Raw genomic sequence first — 12966 nt, 5'->3', positions numbered from 1 at the left:
TGCGTGTGTACTGCACACACACGCACGCACGCACACACGCACGCACGCACGCACGCACGCACGCACGCACGCTTTCTCAAAATGCCGCATCCGCCCCGGGTTGTGATTATGTTCCATAGCTCATAGTTGTCCACGTGGGCTTTCCCAAAGTGAGGCGCGTCGCATAGCACCATCGCTTTGTCTTCTCGTCTTCATAAACCTCACACTTCGTTATATATTTAAAATAACGTGCACACAATGCCTCTTTGGAAAGTGAGTAAGTGAAGCGGAAATGTTAAAAAAATCGAGATTAGAACCAGTGTGAGAAATAGTTCCCCTCTTTTGCAACTATGCTAACTAACTATGCCTGAAAAGTTACTAGTACCCGAAATTTGAATGTAGACTACGCTTTCATGTTTATGTTGCTAACGTGTTAAACATTTTACCAGGCCGTAATCTGCATGATTCAAAAGTATATTATGACTTAAAAAGTAGGGGAGCGAGATATATTTTACAACATGACCCTATGACAATTTCACCAACCTGTCGGGTCAGTGACTGTTGAGATTTGCTGGCCCGACTTCACGTTTCACTAGCCTCGGGCTATCGGGCAAGTGACTAAACTCGCACTTTTTCGCACAGTCAGTGATTTAACCCACTTAGTCATCTAGGTACAGCAACACATAATTGTAAACCAGGACGGGACGTGAAGAACGCACAATGTCTTCCGTGGTCATACGTGACAAACGTTAGTTCCTGAAAACAGAGTTGTCACTAAAGGACAAGTTTAGTTTCCGCATACATCCTGACGTGTCTGTATCAGCACATTGGAGACGTACTATTATTTGGGACCGCCCATGTGAAATGAATTTACCAGCTGAATGTAGAAAAACCCTCAGATGACAAACTACATCCTGACAGCAAAATTCGATGTACCAGAAGTAAGAGTAATAATGACTTTCCCAGTTTATGCTAATTATTTAAAAGATAGATTATGCCGACATCCAGAATCACAAGCAAAGATGGGGAATGACATGGAACAGTGACAAGAACACGTGACATGTATATGTGGTGCCATTTGCGGCTAAGAGGCCACATGGTTTTTGTCTCCCAATACTGACTTACAAACGTAACGTAAACCAGATTGCCTTTATTAAACAGAATTAGTATCAGGAAAAATGTATGAATACAGATTCATGCAAATTCAAGCAGGCATAATGTTATCAACAGTGCTCTGTAATTCCCGTTACATTTCTAGCTCCACCTGTCGGAGCATGACATGAAAAATACAAAGTTCTTTTTCTTGTGAGTGCATACCTCACTCTAGGTAAGCATCTAAGGAGTGTACGGTCTGTCCATTAGGAATGTTGGTAACAACTTGCGATTTGTTCTACTATACAGAGTTGCGTGAATAGAATCTAGCAAGGAACTTCGCTTTCATCCAAGACTGTGACAGCCAAGCGACCCAAGAGGACGGCTTCTTCTGCTGAGCAATCAGGTAGCTTCGTCACACGTTTTCTGATGCAGGTCGGTACACTGTTAAAGAGTCACGATAGTCAGCAAAATTCCGGATAAAACAAGACAGCTAGAGAGAGAGAGAAAACGGGGTGGGGAGTTAAGAGTGTGTGTGTGTGTGTGTGTGTGTGTGTGTGTGTGTGTGTGTGTGTGTGTGTGTGTGTGTGTGTAAGAGAGAGAGCGGAGGGAGGGTCGCTGGCGAAGAGCGAGAATCTATCTAAACAGCCAAAAGACCCTGCACCCTGACACATGTCTCATAGTCCGTTTCTGCTTTCACCAACCTGTACGCTTTGGGTGTATCATGGCGAGAAGCTTTATGTCAGTGAATGAGTGAGTGAGTTTAGTTTTACGCCGATATTTGCAATTTTCCAGCAATATCACGGCGGGGGACATCAGTTATAGGCTCCGCATATTGTATCCATGTAGGGAATCGAACGCTTTAACCACCAGGTTACCCCATTGCCCCCATGTTTCGAAACACATAGTGTGAGAACACAAGAGCAAGATAACACCGACATCAGCATATGCACGTAAAAGTATGAGATAAATCTAGTTACCACTGGATATACGGTTCGAGGCATCCATAGATCGTTGACGCCATGTTCGAGCTTCTCCAGCAGACTTCCCCCGATACAAATGCTGAAATGGTTGAATACAAATGCCGATGAAATGTTATCGAGCGTTCATAGTATTCACACACATCGTATAGTAAACTTGATAACCGGTGAGAATACGTTTTGAGAATATCATCTGCTGAGATCCCTACATAATCAAGCCGAAAGCAAACCTGCCCATGTACATAAGTACAAAAATTCTTTTTCTTGACAGTTATAGTAGCGTTGACACTGTGATTTTAATGACTAGTCAAGCTTCTAAAAGTGCATAAAAACAAGTTGTTGGTTTCCAATACCCGAAAGAAGGAAAGGTTTATATAACCATCACAAACACAATCACATGACTCAAAGTAGAGAGATGTACATAACTATTGACACTTAATCTTCAATGGCCCCCAAGTAAACAAATCTACACATTATCCTCAAATGCATACTCTCCAATCACAACCACGTAAAACAGATCTACACATGAACACTGCACGCGATCTCAAATGACACTTAAAAGAGATTTACATAACCCCGTACAGAAAAGTATCCGGAGAATCATCTAACACGCATTCTGTCTGTTCATTATTAACCACCTGATGTTTTTTGTTAGATAGAACTGGTACTATGTACTGTTACATGTATGTGCACCATACCTTGACTGTTCTGGCAAATGAATTCCCATGGCATCTGAGCGCTTTGCATATCCCTGTATAGGTCGTGGGCCTTACACTCACTGGCAGCGTCAATACAGTTCCGGCTTTCCTCCAGGAGGTTTGACCTTACACAAACATTCACCAGTACATGAGTGGGTGTGTGGGTGTGTTGTGGGTGGAAAGTGGTAGATTCCATTACATTGTATAACGTATTTACCTGTACACTTTCTTATGTAATATTAGAAAGTAAAAAAGAATATTGGAGGAATGTGAGTGAATGGGTTAATATTTAACGTCACATCGTCAGTATTGCAACCATATCGTGACGAGAGCATTCTTAATAAAGGAATCTATGTATATGATAAAAACCTGTCGACGAAGGACAGTGAAACAACTAGAATATCACAATAAGAAATAAAACTAGCGTGAAAAGTTAAAACTAATATCCCTATTCAGACAATACAATATAAAAACAGGCTATATAGATCACCAACAACTGAAGGTAGATCACCATACTAGAGGCCATGGGGACATACATTACTTTTGCTACCTGCATGGTCCCTAGCTGGATTTACACCATCGCCTCAGCTGCTGGTGATTGTATGCAAGGTTAGCCACAAATTTTAAATGACAGAAATAATACGGCTAAAAAAATGGAAGATCAAATTTGACTTCAAATGTTTTGGGACTTACGTACCCAATTAGGAGGACAATAATTTTACTGTACTTTAACCCCCTTGAGGATACTGCCACTAATAATGTCAGTTACTAATTCAAACTGCCAAGCATAAAATATTTATCTATTTACAATTCATTTAACAAATCTAATTCTTTTAAAATGCAATAATTAAATGAGAGCTAACATTATTAAAAAGATCCTTCAAAGTTCGTGAATTAAAATATTTATCCTTCGTGATTGAATATTCAACACAGTCAAGCAGGACATGCTTGACTGTGATTCTTTCATCACAAGGGATACAAAACGGAGGATCTTCACCTTTTGATAGATAATCGTGAGTATACCTCGTATGGCCAATGCGACATCGTCACATAATGACCTCCTCAAATCTGGACTGACAACCCAAGTAAGTATAACCGATATAAGGTTTTATTTCATGTAATTTATTTATACTGATCTGTGTGTCCCACTTCTTCTGCATCAGATCACGGATATAAGATCTTATTGTAGCTTTGTAATCTGAGTATCGAGTAAGAATTGGTGTCACAGATTTGTTGAGTGCTGCCTTAGCAGCAAGATCGGTCATTGTGTTAGCTGAAATGCCAACGTGACTAGATAACCAACAAAGGACGATGTCGCACTGGCCAGTAGCAAGATTATTGTACAATTCAATAATTGCAATTAAAAGTGGATGTTTACAAGAAATATTTTTAATAGCCTGAAGGCGAGAAAGAGAGTCTGAATAGATTATGTACTGTTTATGTTTAGGGTGTCTTTGTATTTATTTAAGAGCCGTTAGTATGGCGTTAGCTTCTGTTGTAAAAATAGATTCTGAACTATTATCTGGTAATCTAGAAGACATTGTTCTGGATCCAATGACAGTGGCACAAGCCACTGCGCCACCATCCTTGGACCCATCTGTAAATAAGGATTTCTACTTATTCTATTTACTTTTAATTGATTATATTCTGTTTATACTGTAAATCATTAGTTTCTGTTTTTTTTAAATGTAGTTAATGTTAGGTCGACTTGTGACATAATAAACTGCCAAAGAGGAGAACTGAGTAAATAAGGATTTCTGTAAATAAGGATTTATAATTGCTATATTTATGTTTCAATTGATTATATTCGTGTTTATACTGTAATTCATTCGTTTCTGATTTTTGTAGTTAAATGTAGTTAATGTTACGTCAACTTGGGGCCAAGGAGGAGATGAAAGAAGACGGGGTTGAGCTATGGTTTCCAGCTGAATGCCGGCTGAAGAAAGAAAGGGTTTAATTCTGTGCCCTAGGGGTGGAACAAGAGAAGACTAGGATTGAACACACAGTTGTATACAGGGTTAGATTCATTAGAGTGTAATTTAGTAATGTATTGTAAGGACAACTTAATACGACGTTGTGTAAGAGAAGGTTCATCGGCCTCAACGTAGAGACTGTCAATAGGTGAAGTTCTGAAGGAACCAAGACAAAGTCTTAGACCTTGGTGATGGACAGAATCTAATAGTTTCAGGTTGCTTTTGCAGGCTCCACCATATACGATGGAGCCATAATCAAGTTTTGAGTGGACGAGTGAAGGAGGGTAGTCTGATCCCCTCCCCACTTTGAATTAGAAACAACCTTTAATAAATCGAGTGCCTTCAAGCATTTGGCGTTTAGGGATTTAATATGGGGCAAGAAGGTCAACTGTGAATCAAAACTAAGTCCCAAGAACTTAGCCTCCTTGACAACTTTGATAGGGGGGCCACTTAGACATAGTTCTGGGTCTTTATGCGGTTTATATTTACGGCAGAAGTGTATACAATTGGTTTTTGATTTAGAAAATTTGAAGCCATTTTCAAGACACCATTTATCTGTTTTGTTTAAACACAGCTGCAGTTGCCCTTCCATATTATGCACCTTTTTCCCACGACAAGCAATATAAAAATCATCCACAAATAACGATCCATCAATTGAATCGTTTAAAACTTTTGATAAACTATCTATTTTTATACTGAAAAGTGTGACTGACAAAATACTGCCTTGTGGAATACCCTGATTGTAATGATCAGGCAGGGTAGAACCCATGCGGACCTGAAATTGTCTCTAATTTAAAAAGTTGGGTATGAATTCAGGCAAACGACCTCGCAAACCGAAATCATGTAAATCTCTCAAAATGCCATATTTCCAGGTTGTGTCATATGCCTTCTCAAGATCAAAAAAGATAGACACAGCGTGTTGTTTATTAATCAGCGCGTTTTTCACAAATGATTCCAAACGCACTAAGTGATCGACAGTACTTCTGTTTTTACGGAAATCACATTGTACATCTGTTATGAGGTTATTTGTTTCCAAGTACCAAACATGTCGATTATTCATCATGCGTTCCATGGTCTTGCAAACACAGCTAGTTAATAAATGGGACGATAATTGGATGGATCCGTATGATCACGTCCAGGTTTAGGTATCGTTACTACTATAGCATCACGCCATATAATCTTCCCCATCATCAGAAATTGAAATTAATAGTTTTCTTTTTTTGTTATTTTTGATGTTGCTGAAATTTAGGAATATAATTAGAAGAGGAAAAATGTTTAGCGAGAGTTTCGCCCAGTTTATTCGCAATATCTGATTTATCAGTAAGGAATTGATTGCCATGTTTAAGATGATGGAAGTAGATTTAGTACCTTTACCTTTAATTGTCTGGACCATGTTCCATACCTTGGACATGGGTGTCCGAGAATTTATTTTGGATACATAATTTTGCCAAGATTAGCGTTTGTTCTGTTTAAAAGTACGCCGCGCTTTAGCATTTAAAATTTAAAATTTATTTAATGAATAATGTTAAGCTTTTGTCCTTGCCTTCCTAGCTTGTTTGCATTCATCGCTGAACCATGGTTTTCGAATATGCGGAACTGCAGAGGACTTTGATATACACTCATCAGCTATGGAATTCAGTTCAGCAGAAAAAACATTTAATAGCATCGGGAACGTCAATAAACCGTTCGGGTTTAAGTTTTTGAGCACACAGTGTTTCATATAAAGCCCAGTTAGCCTTTTAAAAATTTCGCCTTGATGATGAAGGAACGTCAGTTGGAGTTACAGACTTTAGTATGGTAGGAAAATTGTCGCTTCCACAGAGGTCATCGTGGACTGACCATTCAAATTCATTTAGTAGTTCTGTATTTGTGAGTGACAAGTCGAGAGCAGAATGGGTCCCTGTACCAGGATGTAAATATGTGTTGGAACCATCATTATACATACATAAATCATTGTCAGAACAAAAGTCCTCCAACAACTTACCTTTAGCGTTTGTAGTTACACTACCCCAGAGTGGGTTGTGCCCATTTACACTTCCATTATAATACAGGGCTTAGGGAACTGATCATATAGAGCTTGAAGATCGGTTTTGGCAGACGCCGAAGACGGTAAAATAGAAAGAGAGCATAGTGTAAAGTGTACATGTAAAGTGATTCTCACTGCAACAGCCTGCATATTAGTAATAACCGGAATAGAGCTTTGAATAACGTTTTGTCTGACTAGAATGGATGATCCGCCAGTGGCCCTATCACCCGGAGGTGAAAAACAATGATATGCATTAAAATGACGAAGGTCAAATGTATCTGTTTGTTTTAAATATGTCTCTTGGAGACATAACGCTGAAGGTGTAAAATCTTGGACTAATAGCTGTCATTCATGTAAATTAGTCCTCAATCCTCTGCAGTTCCATTGTACAATATTATTTGAGTAAACTATCTTTTAGGTTTACTTTTCACAGTTTGTTGACTATCAGCTGTCGATTGAGACTTTGAGTGTGACTGAGATGATGATGATTTGTGGTCAGAAGAAGACTTTGATGTACTAGGAAGTGATTGCTCAGTCTGAGATGATATAGCAGGGTACAAAAGCTGTGGAGAATCGCAATTTACCCACGTCAAGGTAGTTTGGCAGCCTGCGGATGATTTTGTTATTTCAGAGGTAGACTCCGATGATGTTTCTGCTACTGTAGCATAACTTTCTGGAAGATCAGACCTCTTTACCAGTTTTTTTATTGCCTCAGAAAAGAAGATATTTTGAGTAAACTTTATTCTGTTTATCTCCATTTGCTCTTTCCAAATAGGACACTTCAGAAAATGAGGAATGGTCGCCTGAGCAGTTGGTGCATTTTTTGTTGTTAGTGTCTTTTCACTGCAGTGAGCACACACAACAATGTGCAAGTATTGACTTTTGGCATTTGAAACACCGAAGGGGATTCGGAATGTACTTTTCCACACTGATATTACAGTATCCAGCTTTAAGTGATGTTTGAGCAGTAGGTGATGAGAAAGACAGATACAGATAGGTATTAGTTTGAATAGTAGTATTGTTTTTACGGGTTGTGAAACGTTTGACATATAGTACACCCTGATCTTTCATTTCGGAAGCGATATTAAGTCCAGACATGTCTGCCAGCAAGCGATCTCGATCACGTACGATTCCCTTACTCGTGTTCAGTGTTTCGTGGGCTGTGACGGTAACCGGTGTGCCAACGAAAGTGTAAGTGTTCAAAAGGTTCGTTGACACCAGAACAGTGCACCAGAACGTAATTTTCTAATGTTCTTTACATCACCGGCAATGCCTTGGATACCCTTAGACACCGCAAAAGAGTTTAACTTTAAAGGTGCATTATCTTTGGTCTCGATGACGATAAAACGTGGCCAGTAGTCAATGTGTTTAGACGGTCTGAGGTCATCAACAGGGCTGATAATTCATAATTCAAATCAAACATGTTTTTAAAAATAAAACCAAGACCAAAATTACATTAATTTCAAAGTATACTTGTGCAATGATAAATATATATATATTTCATGCACAGATCTTGGCATGACCAGCCGATTGGTTGAACCGGGCCCATTCAACCTCCCGTCTAGGTGAAGTAAGGGTCGAAGGGGTGTGTTGAGCAAAGGGAACACGGTCACAGCCCCCCCCCCCCCCCCCCCCACCCCCTCAACCCCTAGACTCCCGTCCTCCACCGACACAGGGCCGCAACCCACGGCAAATATCCCCCCGGGTCCACAACGGGGGTGTCGGCGAGCTCTTCGCGTTACCCAGCACCACCACGAGGAGGTCGCTCGCCATATTGGAGGAAACAAAGTTGCCTGTTCACAGACACCTGTAATGTACACGTTTCGACAACGACAGACGTTTTACTCGTTTATCTAAACTGTCTTTATCAGAATGGCAAAGAATCTCCGACAGTTAGAATACTCAGGGTTTTCGCCTTTGGATATGTTTGTATATGTTCGCGAAACAGCATTTAATATCAGCTCAGACTGGAGATGACACATTCATACCGCTTTGATCAGACTATTGAGAGGTTGAGAGAATACGCCACACATCTAATACTTTACTTACCCGCAAGGTACGGCTATTCTCCCGTTAACAACGATGGCTTCTGGGCCATTCACGGCATATATATAGCGGAGGTTATGCATGCAGGGATTGAGCCTTTCCAAGCAAGGATCAACTTCTGCTTCACTATAGGACACGTTCATCATGTTCTCGTCAGGATTCTGCCGACGGTGTGTCTCGTGGCCAGCATTGGGAAACAGAGCTGGAGGTAACAAAATAGCAATGTGGTTAAACCCGTCTTATTTATGGTTTTACGGTTTTCGCTTCACAGATTTACACCCCTTACTTACGGTAAGATTCTGCGATCTAAATACAAACTGATCCTGACTAAATTCCTTCTAAACTTCTTCGTGGATACAATACCTGTTACTAGAGACAATGAGACCTAGAGACAATGAGAAACACCGCTTTATATGAGGCTCGCAGATTTACCATACCTTTGAGTAAATCCGGTGATCGAGGATTCGAAATGGAGACTGGTCCTGACTAAATGGCTACTAAAGTTCCAAACGGATACAGTACCTGTTGCTTGCATAATGTTCATCTGATGAAAGTAAAATATTTTTGAAAACTTTGATGTGAACCTGTCATTGAGAATGCAAGTAGGAATAGTTTGTCTTGCAATATACTTATGGCGCCCCAGATCGCCTACAATAAGAGCGAAACATATGTAGCGTAAACGTACAGACAGTAGTTAGGAATACGTATTAAGAAAGCAATGAAGGTGACAAAGGACTCACCAAATGAAAAACACATTGTTGGCAAATACAGCAGGAGGACCACTCGCCCAAACATCGTCAGTGACTTGTTCCCAGAGAATAACTGGTGTCAGTCATATGTAGCGGATATCATTGGCAGAAATTGTCTCGGTCAACTAAGTATATTCGAATTCGGGAGTAGCCAGTTTACTGAACGTCGCGGTACGTCATCACTTCCGCGCCAGTAAGTGGGCATTTTAACGCCCACGAGCATGTGTATTGTGCTGGTGAAGGAGGACATGCAGACATGTAATTGTGGGGGCTTATCGCTAATCATGTGGGTGTGTTTGTAGACAACGGATGTACATGCAGACAGTTGTGTGTCTACGTATACATGTACATACGGACAGTTGTGTGTCTACGTATACATGTACATACGGACAGTTGTGTGTCTACGTATACATGTACATGCAGACAGTTGTGTGTCTACGTAAACTATACATGTACATACAGACAGTTGTGTGTCTACGTATACATGTACATGCAGACAGGTATATGTGTAAGTATAGATAGAAGTACATTGCATATGTCAGTCAACGTGTTAACATGAGATATGCTTGTGTCCGTCTAGACAGAATTCTACAATAATTTTTATTCAATAAAATTCAAAACATGGCCTGTATTGTTTGGCATGAAGGCAGGATGCAGACGTTTGGTGCAAATATCGCATCGTACCATGGTCATTTGAGTTAAGTGACTTTTTTTCGCCAGAGATGATTGCCTCTAAAGGTCAAACAGCACAATCACAGGGAGGGACCTCAACAGCACATGTATAGCAACCTATTTTGAGAGGATCTTTAAAGGAAAACTAAGAACATTAACACCATTTTAATTATTATTTTTTTCCCAGATACGTCTGCCTCCAAAGGTGAAACTATACGTTCGAAGAAGAGACCTGAACAGCAAATATATCATCAAGCTGTCAGTTTGCACAGGATTATGTTTTAAATCTCAATGAAAAGCTGAAGTATATTCATGAAATCAAAATACAAAATAAGATGCGCCTCTTGACATGAACGTTAAGGCTCCTGTCAGTGAAAAGGTTGACGATTCCACTTTTGACGTCTTGAAACTTCGAATAGCATTTCGTATTTAGCTTCATAGTTTTCACCCTCAAAGAACTTTACTCGATCAGATCTGGCTCGCTATAGAAGTACTCGTTTAACTTAAATTACGAAACATATAACGACAACATATTTTTTAACCACCTGTGTTTTTTATCAGAAGATGATATACAGGTGGATAAAGCGGTAAAGTGAATACTTGTGAATAAGGAAACAAGAATAACTTCTCCATAAAACGAGTCATGGATGCATGTTAGACCAATTTCTGATATAGTAATTCGATAAATGTAAGAAGGCTATCCCCTTTTCCCATTTTTTTTTCATGAAAAGAATAAAAAGAAATAGGGTGCTGGTGTTTGCATTTACGGAGGCCATTTACCATGCCTTCCATTCTCGGCATAAAACTTATTAGTAGAGCTGAAAGATCTATTCTCGAACTAAACCTTAATTTCTTATATTACTCATACTTGTATTTGTTAAGGAACAGTGACACGTTATGGGTGATATTATGATATTATTATGACAACTGCCAGCCAGTTTGACTACTGCCAGTTTGACTACTGCCAGTTTGACTACTGCCAGTTTGACTACTCCCAGTTTGACTACTCCCAGTTTGACTACTCCTAGTTTGACTGGTCATGAACATGAGCATATAATGAAGCACCCCTATACTTAATAATGCGCTATACCTGAATAGCTACTCCCACTTTGACTACTCTTTGAAATAAACCTTTGAAATAAAGTGAGACTTCCAGGACCTACCTATAATGAATAGAAGCCCATTGAATCGGGGATCCCGTGATCATTCATTGTTTGTTTCGATATTTGGAGATAACTACTCGGATTGAAACTTTGTAGAATGATAGTATTGGGTGTTTGTTTTAAAAATGGGACATAACCCCTTCAACTTCCATTCGAACTCTTAACTCTAGATATGCTCAATCATTCTCATCATAATACCGAACGTGATTATGTCGTGGAATTCATTGTCCGATGGAGCTGGTAACACTACTTCACTGAATCAATTAAATATTATACAAGCTAGGTAAATCCAGCAACATAATAAACCTGTTTATCGTTTATGTGTTTTTCTGTTGTTTTCTGTCAGTATTATTCTTTTTGTCAAATTATTTGATTTATGTATCCAACTATGCTAACAATGTACTGGGGCGGCGTGTATATAAGCCACTGGGCTTGCTCGCCTATCCAGGCTTCTTCTTTGACAAAATAGAAATATGTTTCAACCATATTAAAGTACCAGAGTTTCATTGAGCTGTCAATACGGACCCATCACAGTGTTTACAAAGTCAGTGTCGCTTGTGCTGCCCCTAGTTCAAAATGTTGTATAGCATTATGAATTTTTATTTCACTTACCATGTAGTGAAAATGATATATCGTGTGTCTTAGTATATGTGTATCCTTGAACTCTTGCATTATCTTGCTGAAGTTCGAAGTTACATCTCTGTCCTTGAATAAACGCTTTTCTGTGAGGCGTGTCCCCTGACGTCAAATTTAAAAAAGCCCGTTACATGTGTATTTGAGAGTTTGTTGGCGGAAGGCGCTAACACCACATAATTTGGCTGACTTTGTCTTTAAGGTGAAATTTCTCTCTATGTATACAGTGGGAGTATTCAGACTGAAATTTCAGCCAATGGTTCTTAGAGCAAATTCAGCCTTCAATGAAGACTATCTGGAATGTATCTAAGCTGACTTACAAAAGAAAGTATACAAGGTTTTCAAGAGGTCGAGGACACACAAACATAATATGGGTAATAATATAATATAGCAACTTCACCCATCCTGAACTACAAATCACACGCATATTTCAGAAACCCGTGGCGTCAGACATGTGTAAGTTCACATGGGGTCCAGTTTTCAGTCACATAGAGGATAAGCAGGTATTGGGTTGTACGTAATAAATGTTCACTAGCATCACTTTAGTATCCTGTATATCCACCCTTTACATCAATACACGCACGCAGCCTCCTTCTAGACGAAGACGTCAAACGTTGGGCAAGGTCACGTGGTATGCGACGCCATTTGTCCTGGAGGGCTTGTGCAAATTGCGTTTCCACACGCGTCTGCCTAGTGTATCGTACATCTATCGGGAACATGTCTGGAGAACGTGCTGCCCACTGTGCAACGTTCACGAACACCTCGGGCCCAACGCAGTCTGTGACGCATGTGTTCAGGGATCAATGCATGATCTTTGGAAAAGTGCCACAGAAATGTTTGCTAATTTCCATACTGAGCTGTTGAGAAAATCAGTGATTAACTAGAACTCTACGACCACCTCTGATCTAATAGTGAATAGTGTTTGCACGTTTGGATTGTTTGTACATCTGTGAGG

General features: G+C 39.8%; 1 protein-coding gene across 1 annotated transcript; it reads right to left on the bottom strand.

Moving 5' to 3' along the window:
- Positions 1 to 1114: 1114 nt before the first annotated feature.
- Positions 1115 to 9708, bottom strand: LOC137265838 (uncharacterized). The gene is made up of 5 exons (XM_067801301.1): positions 9535 to 9708; positions 8798 to 8996; positions 2750 to 2874; positions 2052 to 2133; positions 1115 to 1515 (listed from the first exon to the last, which is right to left on the bottom strand). The coding sequence occupies exons 1-5, from the start codon at positions 9587 to 9589 to the stop codon at positions 1398 to 1400; spliced, it is 579 nt and encodes a 192-aa protein (XP_067657402.1). The 5' UTR covers positions 9590 to 9708; the 3' UTR covers positions 1115 to 1397.
- Between the last annotated feature and the right edge of the window lie 3258 nt (positions 9709 to 12966).

The sequence above is a fragment of the Haliotis asinina genome, chromosome 15, assembly GCF_037392515.1.
Source record: "Haliotis asinina isolate JCU_RB_2024 chromosome 15, JCU_Hal_asi_v2, whole genome shotgun sequence".
In the NCBI taxonomy this organism is placed as follows: Eukaryota; Metazoa; Mollusca; class Gastropoda; order Lepetellida; family Haliotidae; genus Haliotis; species Haliotis asinina.
This window is presented reverse-complemented; position numbering and strand designations above follow the sequence as displayed.